At 40.9% G+C, this 13501-nt stretch overlaps 1 protein-coding gene across 1 annotated transcript in view; it reads right to left on the bottom strand.

Moving 5' to 3' along the window:
• LOC134061671 (uncharacterized) overlaps nucleotides 1-13501 on the bottom strand; it is a 103932-nt gene that overhangs the window by 31033 nt on the left and 59398 nt on the right. Inside the window, exons 2-3 of the mRNA XM_062517424.1 lie at nucleotides 7679-7738; nucleotides 7381-7520 (exon numbers count right to left, since the gene is read on the bottom strand). Of these exons, the coding sequence (XP_062373408.1) occupies nucleotides 7381-7520; nucleotides 7679-7738 (200 nt within the window). The remainder of the gene's footprint in view (nucleotides 1-7380; nucleotides 7521-7678; nucleotides 7739-13501) is intronic.

Here is a 13501-nt window from a genome sequence, read left to right as displayed (position 1 = left end):
TTAACGGCCCAATTTTCAAAATTTTGATAGAAGTTAGGCCACATGTGTGATGTACAGTGGGTACGGGTTGAGAATGCACCTTCTCCCGCGGGACTCCCGAAGAGATCCCGCAGGCCGTCAAGCCGATTTTTTTCGAGGCTAAGGCAATGTACCCAAACAACCACCAGGTGGCAGAAAGTTTCATCCCGCATTTCAAAATGATGAAGACCGCATATCCGTCAATAGTCGACTCCTTAATCTCATTTAATCATAACAATGAAGGTGATGACTGGCGAAATTATTCAAACGACGTTTCAATGAACCATTGTTGAAATGAATGAAAATGGTTATAGAAAATCGCCTACAGCCTAACGCCGACACAGCTGATTCTTTGATTGATTCTAAGCTGTTTTGATGTAGGGGATGGGTAAACTGGCGCGCTACAAACATGCTACCAATCAAATGTAATATTAGTAGGACTAGCCTACTTAGACACTTTAGTCATAGGCAACGTTGCCATGTTAATTTGGGCTAGAAGTGCTTGCTTGTGGTGGCGCTCCTGTCCGCTGCTTCTCCCGAATTGTGTGGCAAATTTGTCAGCAATCAGCTTAAATGTCAAATCATATTTATTTCTCTTTGTCGCCATGGTATTGGGGGAAACGCGGAGAAACGAGATGGTCAGTCCTCGTATTTTTTCTTCGCGTTTCGTTATAAGAAATAGGCTATATAAGTAATGTAATGGTCAATTTGCTGCGCAATTGACCAAGCAACCGCGGACCGACAGAAAAAGAAAGCAAACGTTGCTGCGGAAATGCTTGCTTATTTGATGTGTTTAAACGTAGAGCCATACAATTAGGTGTGTCTGTTATTATGATAATTTTCGAGCATAACTGGTTGTCCATAGCTCAGTGACAGGTGTTAATAGCCTTGCCATAAGCACTGCTGCAGGTGCTTCTTTTATTATGCGGTTAGAGCATAAGCGCTTACTCATATAGACAATAACTCAGGGACAGGTGCAAAACCACCAACTGGGATGGATCGAAGGGCAAGCAAGCACTGCCACACAACGTGAAGGCCTTTGTGTTGTCAACACTAAGCAGAACGTTTCCTACGATGGGGAGAAGTGGCCGCAAGGACTGCATCGATAAGATCAACGAATAGCCTACAGTAATGTTTTACAACCCAGCTGGTATCCGCTGTTCATTCCGACATATCCCCACTCGGCGGTAGGCCTAGGCCTATTTAACTTTTATTTCAAACAACGTGCCATTCCGACATGAGGTCATTAATAGGCTATTAATGTCATAACTATTAGGCTATCATTAGACCTCATCGGTTTTGAGAGCTGGAAATACATGTGTTTGCTAAATATCGGTTGTTGTGCATGTTGCGTTCGCGACTCGGGGAAGTGAAAGCAGTTCTGTAAAGACATTGCAAGTTTTCATGGCGATCATCTGCGCCGCGCCGCGCAGCTGTAGCTGATTGTGAAAGCCGATTGGAAATACATAAGTTTAGAGCGAACGTTTCAACTATGTTTGCCATGGTAGACAAAAACACTCAAATAAAACAATAGCCTAACAAATAACTGCATGCGTAATGGACACGGCTCTATATCCTAAATAATTTTCGAGGTTCGCCATTTGGTAATATGACCTATCCTTACTGACAATATTTGGATTGGACCATTTAGATTGAGCACAACTAAAGTTGCACGAAGGCAAAATACAGTCCTAAAAGCCTATTCTATATAGCCTGGCCAATATTGTAGATGTGCAAAAGCAGCATTTGCGTGCGTGCTTGCCGGTGAGGTGTAGCCTACAAAAATGAGCATAACATCTGATTATTAAAGTATGGCTATAGGATATAGGCTAGAGAAGAGTTGGTTTAAAATTCAAGTGTAGTAAAAAAGTTTGTGCACATCCCCGGTCAAGGTGCAGAACAAGAGTAGGCTAAATCATAAAAAATGGAAAAAGGTTCGCACACTTGAAATCCTTCTTTTTTGATTTGATTTTATTTTCTTTATCACAAAGGAATGACGTTTCGACCGTGTGGTCTTCTTCAGATTAAAATTCAAGTACGTGCGCTATTTAACCCCTCGAGACCGACTGCAGTCTGCTGACACAGCCAGACGACTCTCCCAACCCATTCATTCGTTTTGGCCGATATAACCCATTCATTCGTTTTGTGCGTATATAGATTCCTGCATGCTGCATTACCGTGACCCTTAGCCTACCTTGTGGATGATTTTTTCTCATTGGAATACAGCAGGACAGAATGCCTTTTATCTAACAAACGCAAAAGCTGAGATTGTTGGAAGGACTAGGCTACTCAACAAACTTGTTTTTCGTTTCTGGGAGATCTCGTTATCGTTTTGGATTGTCGGATTTTTATACTTATAGGTTGGACTTATGGACAATGAACTTTGAGGGGTGGTTGTTAGTGCTTTACAAAGCTTTGTGTTAATAAGTGTCGGTCCTCCTATCCTTCAGCTCACTGCGCGATGCAGTTGCGCATAGTGGCCAGCCACGAAGTCATTAACTGTTTACGACACAATACATGATATTTGTGTTTTTCGTTTCTTAGATTTAATGCATGTTTGACATGTAAACAGGCCTTCAGTCCGTTAACTTAAGGCCTTCTTTTGCATGGGGTTGCTCGCATCCGCCCGTAACCTAGACTATTATGTGCGTAGTGGCTGCATACTCTTGATTATAATAAGAGGCAAATTGTTACAGGACAACTTAAACTGACTTCCCCAATGCTTCCCCGCAGCACATTACATTTTAATATAGGCTAATATAGGATGAACAAAGTCTATGGACTTGCTATATTAAATCCAGTAGCCTAATAATTCTATGCGCCACGTCTTTTCACGATTTCGCAAGTGATGTAGTAGGCTACGTTTAAACATCGACAAACGTCTGTGAGACTACCCATTTCATGAAGAGCAATTGTCTTGTGCGATCATTCCCCCTCCCCCACACTTGTCTAACCAGTTCACTAGACATTATAGCCTACCTATATGAGGCATTGAGGACGATTGCCTCCCTTCCCCCTCTCTCTCGACAGACACTTCCTGACACTAGAGCTCGGGATCAAGACATCAAAACTTCGCGGGCACAGCCACATTGGCAGCTTCACTCCTTAGTTTACTATGGATTACTATGGATTTACTCCCGCCTTTTAGTGTGTTCCTGTTACTTAGTTTTTGCCTTCTTGGTAGTATGTTGCTGTGTAGTGGGGTGTAACAGTGCAACCCACGATCGCAAGAGGAAAAGAATAAATCGCTACTATATTTCTGCTTCTTGTCTTGTGCATCTGAATGAATGGATATTACGTTCAGTGCTATACCAATGGCGGCGATATTCCTAGAATGCAAGGCGTGTGCCCGAGCCCTATTATGTAAATGTAAAAAATGTGTGTGTGTGTGTTGCGCTTTTTAATAAAATAATGCCTCTTGTCTTAATGGGTTCCGGAGGTTCGTAGAGTAAGTTTTGAACCCCGATCGCTGACGTATGATTAAGATGCCTCAACCATTTACGCAACAGTTCGAGTGTCAATCTCTTCGCACTTAGCCAAGAAATATAAAGGATTCAGTCAGTCGAGTTCATTTATTCGCGGCATGCACTTGAAACGCCGATCAAAAGTTCTGACATGTTAAACTGACGTTAGTCATTAATTCACCACATGATAAAATGCTGTTATATTGACGCACAGTAGCCCACGGTAGTCTATGTCTATCTCTGAATCAACATGAACATGCATAACGAGATCCATATATTCTAAGTTGCTAGAAACTTCTTTTGCGGAGCTAGGCCTACTAGTCGATGGTTACAATGAATCACCCTCACTGCCCTATCGCATATCTGACCATTCATTGTTACAATGTTACAAAATGCGCGATCTTCTCCATGCATGTAGCCTATGGTTATAAGTAAAGTGACATGATAGGCATGTAGGCCTATTAAAGATATTTCTGTTAAATACATTTTATTTTCAGTTGTCAAAAGTGGTGGGGACAAAATCTGTGATAAAGTGCTGGGTAAGCTACCCAGCGTCGCCGGTTAAAATGAACATGCCTCCGTTTTAAAATAGCCTATAGGCCTACACATTTCTAAGTATTCCTAGCATAAATGTAGCCTAAATGTCCATCTTGTCCATCTCTTTCGTCTTCGCCTTGACAATAATAGCCTATTCACGGAAATGCGGTCTTGTAACCGTAATGAATTAATGAATTAATCTAAGGTTGCCTATCGAGTCTTTCAGGTTGAATTGAAGGCTTCTAAAACCATTTTCATTCATTTCAACAATGGTTTATTGAAACGTCGTTTGATTATAATTTCGCCAGTCATCACCTTCATTTTAATGATTAAATGAGACGGATTAAATGAGACGGATATGCGGAGCATTTCTCTCCCTCTCCATTGACCAAAACGTTGCTCTGGCATCTCTGCTGGACTGACTGAGTTATAGGCTACGTCGAGTGAGAGAGCCAGCTGTGAGGTACGCTGTAAAACATTCGAAAACTCTGAAACTGCAATCTGACATGCCGAGCGTGATGTCTCTTTTCTCTGATTGTCACCAGCGCGGTGTCTTCGGGTTTTTCCGTGTTTTCCGGTATGAGCCGAACCTTCATTTTATTAGGGCGGTCTTATGTTGCCCCCTTGCGGTTGCTTTTTTAATTAAAGTCCCGATGCTTCGGGAGTCCCGATGTGCGGGAAAGAAAGGAGCATTCTCAACCCGTACCATCTGTAGGTGGTGGAAGTTCATTGTAGTGAGGGGTCTGATGGGGACGTTGGACTTGAGAATTTTGTAGGTCATCTAAGTACTCCAAAAAATGCACTTTGGCTTTTGTCTGATTTTGATAATTTAACCTTTGAAATTGAGGGACTAAACTGAGTAAGAATAACTCTATGTCAGACTTTGGAGGGGGTGGAGATGAAATAATAGCAAGCAGTTTTTCATTTACTTCTGAGTTGGGGCTTTTTGAACTAGTTCTTTTCTTTGTTTTTCTGGGATTAGTAGGAATGGTCTCTTCTGTTGCCTCTGTGAAGTATGATTCAGATGTTGTTTCTGTTTCTGTTGTTTCTGGCTGGCAGTTGACTGTCAGATTACCTGTAGTACTACAGATTTTAGTACACTTTGTTAGTACAAATCTCACAGAACACCATGAGACAAAAACATATTGAAGAGATATAAAAAAAACATTTGCAATATCTGTCAACTAACCTTCTGGAGTATGTGTATGGCAATATAAATGCCATCTGTTCTGCAAATTTCCATTCCCTTAGAGGGGCAGCACCTGATCCACTTGGCATTTTAAGCCTTTTCCTCCATTTTAGGAAAGCATCCCTAAGGGATTTCCAGCGCTTCCTGCAGACACTTTCTGTAAGCAATTGAATGACATTTTAATTTTTGGTTTCTATTTACAGATACATTGGAGGTGGTGAATCTATGGCAAGTCTAGCTGTCTACTACCGCCTTGGGGAGACTACAGTCAGAAGGGCTGTAAAGGAGACCTGTGAGGCCATCAACACCCGGTTACTCCCCACTCATATGCCGCCACCAAGTGAAGAGAACTGGAGGGACATTGCAAAGAGCTTCCTTGAGAAATGGCAATTCCCAAATTGCATAGGTATGCAGTGGTTTAGTTTTGCATTAAGGTCTCCCCAGTAAGAAAGGAAATATTGTGTGTGACTGTGTGCACTTAATAGGTTTATTCCACTGTATCAAAGAGTAACAAGGTTGTAGCAGCACAGCTGTTACATGTACACTGAAGACAATGAAGCCTTGACTTGGAGCTGAGAATGGTTTGTATATCAAGCTCACCTCAAGCAACTGTGACGGCCTCACATACTTACAGGCTTTCTTGAAAATCTTTTGAACAAGGCTAGCATCCAGCTGCTGGCCTTCGCACAGAGATGGAGCAACCAGCTGGTTGCCGCAAGGCATTAGGACTTGCAATCTGCAGAGAAAACAGTGCTTTAGCGGGTGTCAAAGTGCTATAAGTGGCATCTTCGACATCAAGGTTGCGTGATCCCACGTTTTATCGAACTCAAACGCATTGAGTATTAATCCTTTGTCGTGCAGCCTTCTTTTTGAGTCACATCTGACAACATGATTGATACTCAGGGACGGCAGCAAGATGATGTCCTTATTGTATCGCCAATGAAATGGCGGGTTGGAAGGTCATGCTCTGAAAAAAGGAAGAAAACGTGTTTTAGAGGCCACTGTTCCCACCTAGTTTGACCTATAATCAAATGCTTGACCTCTTTGGAAAGGTAAGATACAGTAGCTTCAATAGAGACAATCAGAACAACTGTGTGATCTAGCCTACTGACAGGGCTTCAGCGGCTAAAATATATTTTTTTCTTCCTAGCAGATTGCAAGCATCTCTAATCTGACCACATATCTGTATACCTAGAAACACAACCCAATATGTAGCATCTACTTGTGGGGGGGGATTCTACGTAAACATTTGTGTTTATTCCAAAAACAAATGTTTATAATAATATATGTAAGGGATAATGACCGGCGACGTGCGAAGCACGGAGACGGAGTTACCTCCGCCGTGCCATTATTTCCATCGAACCGGTCGACCTCGAAGGCCGTTATCCCGCTTATCTCCCGTTTGTATTCATCCCATGTATATTTATTCCACCGTTGCCACTTCTGTAGTGTTAATTTCCTATTACAATGTTAATTTCCTATTACAATGTATTTTTCTAGATTTTTCAATGTCTTCAGACGATAATTGTTTTTTTCCTTTTGTAAAAACCGGAATCTCTAATTTGGCACCATACAAAGCAAAAGTATCTCTGAGATCAAACCCTCGGTCTGCCAGAACTAAGTCTGCTAGATTCAATTTGTCAAGGTATCCCGAATGTTCTGTGATGTATTTATCACTTGCTCTTCCACCATAACCTTTGGAAATAAATGAAATGGTTCCCTGTGGGGTGATGCTGATAATTTTAGCTGTATTATGATGTTTATAATTTGAGTAGGTTTGAGCCCTGGCCTGTAGACTGGATGCTCTCTCAACAAAAAATTCAAAACAGTCAATCACTGATGTACATTTTGGGAATGTCAATTGGAAAGAAGTTGGTAGTGTTTTTCTTAATTCTTCGCGATCAGGCCACACAATCATGCGGGGAACTAGTTTGACATATAGTGTATTAATCACATTGTTGAATGTTCTTGATATGGTAGAAGTGCTGACACCTAGAATGAAAGCTAAGCTAAGAATTGTGTGTGTAGCTGTAGGTTAAATCTGAGTCGCATCATGGTCATAAGGAGTTGTTGGAATGGACTAAGAATATTTACTGTTCCCAGATGACTGCCAATAAGTGTGAGTATAGTCAACAAACATTGGTAGTTTGGCAGACCAGTCAGCAACTTAACCTTGTCCTCATTGGCCCTGAATGTGTCCTCCTGTAGTGAAAGTCTGGCAATATCCTCCTTGATTTTAATATTTTCAGTACGAAGAGCCTTACACTCTTGATCCAGTTCATCCATGTATTCCATGTATTCCATGTCAATGTCTGTTTGAGTAGACACACAATTTGTGATGGGAGATATCTTTGATTTTCGTACTTTTGGCTAGGCATGTTGTTTAGTTAGCCGTGTTAGCTCTCATAGAAATTCCGAGTCATGTTAAGACATATCAAGATATTTCAGATAACTCATTCACTAGACTCACCTTCACATATTTTCTTTCTGCGTGTATAACCTTCCATCGCCTGCATCCGTTTCCTCTTAACTGGTGATGAGACATATTGGAATATAGAGGGCACATAATCTGGCGATAGTGGGTCATCACATTTCCCTGAAACAAAAGCAACAAATGCTTTTTAAAAAAGGGTTAGGCTACTGATCACAAATTAAGTTTATCATTAGATCTATTCCGATCTAACGTTACCTTGGTAAACGGCATGCAAAAGCTTGGTAAATGTTAATGGTTAGGTTGCGAGCTGTATGATTTTTAGCTAGATGCTTTAAATGACTTGCAAACAATAGCCTACAATAGCTAAAACATTAACAGTGAAAAGTTTTTAAATGTTGGTAAGGCTGCATTAAGGAAAATACCAATAATAAACAATAATGGCAAATTTGGCAATGCAATATCAAAGAGCTTAATGAAAAATTGACAGATCCGAAGTCAACTTCTCCGAATCTTCTCAGATTTCTACAAATAAAACATATTAGCTACAGAACATATAGGCTACACTTTCGATTAGATCTAGGCTATTTTCTGACGGGTAGCCTAGCTGCTAGCCTACCATCAACATAAATTAGGCTAGGGATACACATTTGTCATGACTTACCTTTTATAAAGTGATCGCTGCAGATACGATCCCCATCTTGGAGTTTGTAGGCTACACGCTTCACAGCTGTTATCCATCTCGCTCGTCTATTAACTCATTGAATGCCGCGTTGTTTTTGGAAGCTATGTCCCAGAGTGCCGGCAAGCTAGATCGTTGTTAACTATTTTTGTAGAGCCACAGCGTATTCTATGTTATAGTTATGGACATATACTATGGCTCATTTGAAAGGTAAGACTCTGAGCTCTCAGTGGGTGAAAACCGTTTATCTCTACGTGTCTCCATTCCTGAGAAATCTCAAGCTAAACAGTGGCTAGTTTTCATCAAAATCCCCGTTGTTCCTCTAGAAACGGAGATATAAGCCACTTAAGACAGATGTACATTTCCGGATTGTAGGATTTCATGAGTTTTTAATCGTCATCTACTTCAGTTCTCTTCATGATAGACTTCCAAAAATCACACATAAGGTGAGTTAGAGTGTCTAGTTTCGTAATTTAAAAAAAAAGCGACGTAATATTGCGTTGTTGGCACTCTACGCATGGGAGCTAAAAACGCAATATTACGTTGTTGGCACTCAATGAGTTAAGGTCTAATGGAAAACGATAAAATGATTTTCCGTCGCCTTTTTCTTTCCTACTGTAGCAACCAACTGCTACGCAAGTGGTCGGCATTTCTCTGGCAGTGTTTCGATAAAAAGAAAATCACATTTTGAGATATTTGTAACCATAGTAATTACAGTAGGACTTAGGGTTGGGCGATGTCCCCTTAATTGGCATATGACTATGTGTACAGTAAAACATCGCGATGGACGATGATATCGTCGTCGGGGGGGGGGGGGGGGGGGAGTTGTAAATAAATATATTATATTATAGGCTATATATGGCCTAGCCTATATGAAATATTATATAGGCTATATGGCCTGGTGAAAGTGGACAGCTAAGAGACATACTGACTGGGCTACTGTGTGGAAGATCTGCTCCAAGAAAATCCTAGTAAGAGACCGACAGACAGCCAATCTAAACACCTGCTTACACCAACCAGCGGTATATTACACATTGCCAGCATTCGCTGGGCCTCGCAAAAAACCTTGCGGTCACTCATCTAAAATCTTGAATAGCCCAGTCTGTACCTAACTCATATGTTACGCATCCCACGTTATTAGGCTACCGGCTTGCCGACTATGAGGGCAGCAGAAAGTGAAAGTAGGCTGCGATCGCGCAGTCAAGTCGAATTAAATAACAGTTGAAGTAGGCTAAACAACTTTTACAAATAGCCTAACGAATCCCGATTGCCACTCCGCTGCTGGGGCTTTTGCTAAAGGCAAATGCGTGAAATACAAGCATTAGGCTACAGTGAAAGACGTAGGCTATAGCTTCTGATAGCGATAACGAAATAAATGGTTTATTTTAACATGGTGGAGAATGACGCATTCGGCGCTTCAGTGTTGTAGCCTCGCAAGAAATTAGAGCTAGAATGTCCTAGTCGTAACAATAATTCATTTGCACTATTTCATTCTTAAACATTATTAGGCTACATGTTTTGCGTTCAATGTAGGCTACACTGCGAGACATGTAGCCTAAAAAAGACAACACATTAACGTTGCAAGGAGGACTTATTTGAACAAGACGGTCTCAGACTAATATGTTTTTTTTTAATTTTGCACTGTTTGGCTGACAGCCTCTTAAGCACCCTACATGTGCATCAGTTCTAGGCTCAATTTCATTTCCAAGGAAAAGTTTTTATTTTTTAATATTTTAGCTTAGTCTGCAGTAGAAATAAGTGGGGGCGTGGCATCACGATGGTTGCTTTCCATCGTGATGTCTGTCAACCATCACGATGGACGATGATATCGTCTATCGGCACAACCCTAGTAGGACTATGTGTAACATAATGTAACCCCGCTGTATGTCTACCGGTCTGCCTACCACTACAGTTGTAAACAAATGGTCACATGACATTAAGGCATTATGACGTTCGTGGATGCAAAACCTTAATACGAAGTTAATGGCCACCCCATCAGCCAATCAGAGAAGAGAAATCCATTGTTGAGGGAGATAAATATTTTTAGTCGAATGCCGATCACAAAGGCGGACGCAATTACAAAAATAAACGCATAACAAAATATTTGTTTAAAATCTAGATACGTGTAATCAAGGCATAAATCATCACACATTCTAAACCAACGTCCTAAATAAACATTCTAAATGGCTGCCTGCAAACATTGCACAGCATGCAGATAGACAATCGACAGCAAATGAACGCCAATAATCATTTTATAGTCAGTGCGGTGAATATGAAACGCCACTAGCCCAGGAAAAGATAAAATATTTTTAAATGCAGTAACATATAAAACATCAAAGTTGGTTGAGCAAGCATCTGCATACAGTCTGTCTAAAGGAGAGTACAGCGTTACGATCTAAACACTAGCTATAAAGACTGTCAAGACCCAATGCATGACTAGTTAACCTTGACTAGTTAACCTTGACTAGCATGTAATGCTACGTGCTTAAAAACATAACTGCTACTGATAATAACGTAGCATAGCTGCTACTGATTATAACGTTACCATTTCTTAAACCAGAAGTCTGTAACTTCACCACTGCACAGTGCATACTAGCAAAACTCATGATTAACACCTAACGGCCGTGTAAACAACCATGAGTCACTAAACATAAAACACAATTGGATGCACAGTGCACCCACCTTCGGTGTAAAGTTAGGAACAAGAGCAATTTTCAAGCGGCAAATGGATGCACTAAAAAAGGAACTCTAACTTTAGCTACGCAGTTGGTCAATCAACCAGGTGGCAGCTCTAACAAAATAAATTAATAAAATAAGGCATATCACATTTTGAAAAAGTGCTTACCTGTCAACTGGCAATATGTCAACCCTGTTAGACATAACCATTCCACACTCTATATATAGACAAAATTGGTTGACGTGATTATTTGAACAGATAGGCTAATTGTTAAGTTAGCAGCTACCTAACTTAGCTAACGCAACGGTACAGGGGCCGGTTTCCCGAAGCCTTCTTAACGCTACGTAGTTCGTAACCTCTGTCTTAAGCTCTACCTTAAGTACCTCACGCATTTCCCGAAACCTTCTTTGCTACGAATGTCTTTCGCACGTCGTTCGTTGGTAAGAGTGGTCTGGAGCACTCTCAGATCTCTCTTAGCTGCACCTTAGCAATGTTTCGACTCGCGACACTAGTCGCCGCCACTGTACCCTACAGCAATTTCGGTTACGCATGCAACTCATATGATACAAAATCACTATTTTGGTTCGCCAATGATTTTATGTAAGTATGCTAATTTAGAAAATAGTTTCTGGAAATGTTTTCATACAAATATGAAACGTGCACGCATTTGAAAATAATTAAAAGCGCTTTATTCTTTGCTTCCCCCCACCTTCCTACAATGTTTAGGCCTAATGTGCTGGCTTGCTGTCATGTTTAATGTTAACCAAAGGCACACAATACTGAATGAGGATGTTGGTCAATCAGCTGTGATTTAAAAAAAAGTCTACATAGCCTATTTCAACTAGAAAAGCACAAACCTCCCCCAAGCAAACACATGTAGCCTACGCCTCCTGCATCCAGACGGTATACGAATCACTCACAAAATTAAATAGTTTCTTCCTTGGGTCATTTCAGATCTTCCCTGGAAATTTAATCGAAATCCATCTTTAACTTTTAGAGTTAGCCTATCTTGCAAACAAACGGACAGACAAACAAACAAACAAACTAGAAAAGCACTCAAACGCTTTCAAACATGAAGCGTTCGAATCTTTTTATCCATGCGGAAAACAAACTAACACACTAACAAACAAACCCAGGTGAAAACATAGCCTACTTGGTGGACGTAGATCATTTAATTTCTAGACTACTTTTTTATCATTGTGTGCTAATAAGTTCATCCACGTTGAAGTTGCGTGAATGTTGTGGGGGCGATAGGCTATTATAAGCAGTGTTTTTTGGTGCAAAGAACGCTTTCTTAAGTCTGTCAAGCCTCCGCGTGAAATAAAAAATCGATTTCTGAGCAATCGATGTCACCTAATTCAGCACCTTCATGGTGGACAGTGCCTTATACGTCGGACGTAAGGAGCTTTTCGTAAGAAGACTCCTAAGTGATAGTTCGGGAACCACGACTAGAAAGGTAAACAACTTTGGTAAGTTATACCTTTGGAGTCTTCGTAGCTCGCTAAGAGTGAACGTTATCGGGAAACCGGCCCCAGATCATTTCTTCTAGGATACTGGCCACGAAACATAGATTAACTGGCAAGATAAAAAGAAAACACAGGTTGAAGATCTGAGAAACAATTTAGGTACAACAAAATACCTTTTTTTACCCTTAGCACTCCAAGAGCTAAAAAGCGTCTAGCCTGGAACTGGGGTGTGCTGGATGGTGCGGCTACTGGGGGATGAACCCGGACCTCGGATTGGTGCTGGATCCTCCTTGGGGTCAAAAGAGGTCCCTTACCTCAGTGTTAATGCCAGTGCCCGTTTCGACCGTTGATGCTGATGTTGATGATGTTAGTTGTTGAGTTAACTCAGGTGAAGCCAGCAGAGTCCTAATTATTGTCAAAGCGTCTGCCTAGACAGTAGCTGCTAAAAGATATTGCGTATGCTATTGCTAGAGAATGTATAAAAAGGCAGGCTCTGACGTTGTTCTGTTCATTGGAAAATAGCGGGATATTTACCTTCCGATTAGAATGAATGAACTTCCGGGCGCACTGAAAATACTCTCTCTCCCTACTCACTGAAAATCATCTCTCTCACCCTCTGTCTATTCTCTCTCTCTCTCTCAGTTAAGTTTAGTTCAATTGAGCTTTATTGGCAAAAAAAACAAACAATTGTATTGCCAAAGCATTTCTTACTACATAGTAGTACAAGTAGTAGTAGCCTATATAAAAGACAAGAAAACAAAACATGTGTCTCTCTCTGAAAATGGTATCTTGAGTTGTGTACAGTGGTGTGGCATAGGCTACCTTAAGAGGTATTGCGCAAGTAGTGAGTGTAAGTGTATATTTCAGAGTGTTTCAGAGGCACAGAGAGTATGTGTGTAAGAGTTTCAGGGGGGGTGGGAATATAGATTCAGTACGTATGTACAAGTGTATTCCAATATTTCTGTCCTACACGGCCTCTCAGTTCTTTTAATTCTCCAGGTATTCTGACCCCCCACTCTCTTCTCTCATCATGCCAT

Source organism: Sardina pilchardus, chromosome 17, assembly GCF_963854185.1.
Source record: "Sardina pilchardus chromosome 17, fSarPil1.1, whole genome shotgun sequence".
Lineage (NCBI taxonomy): Eukaryota > Metazoa > Chordata > Actinopteri > Clupeiformes > Clupeidae > Sardina > Sardina pilchardus.
This window is presented reverse-complemented; position numbering and strand designations above follow the sequence as displayed.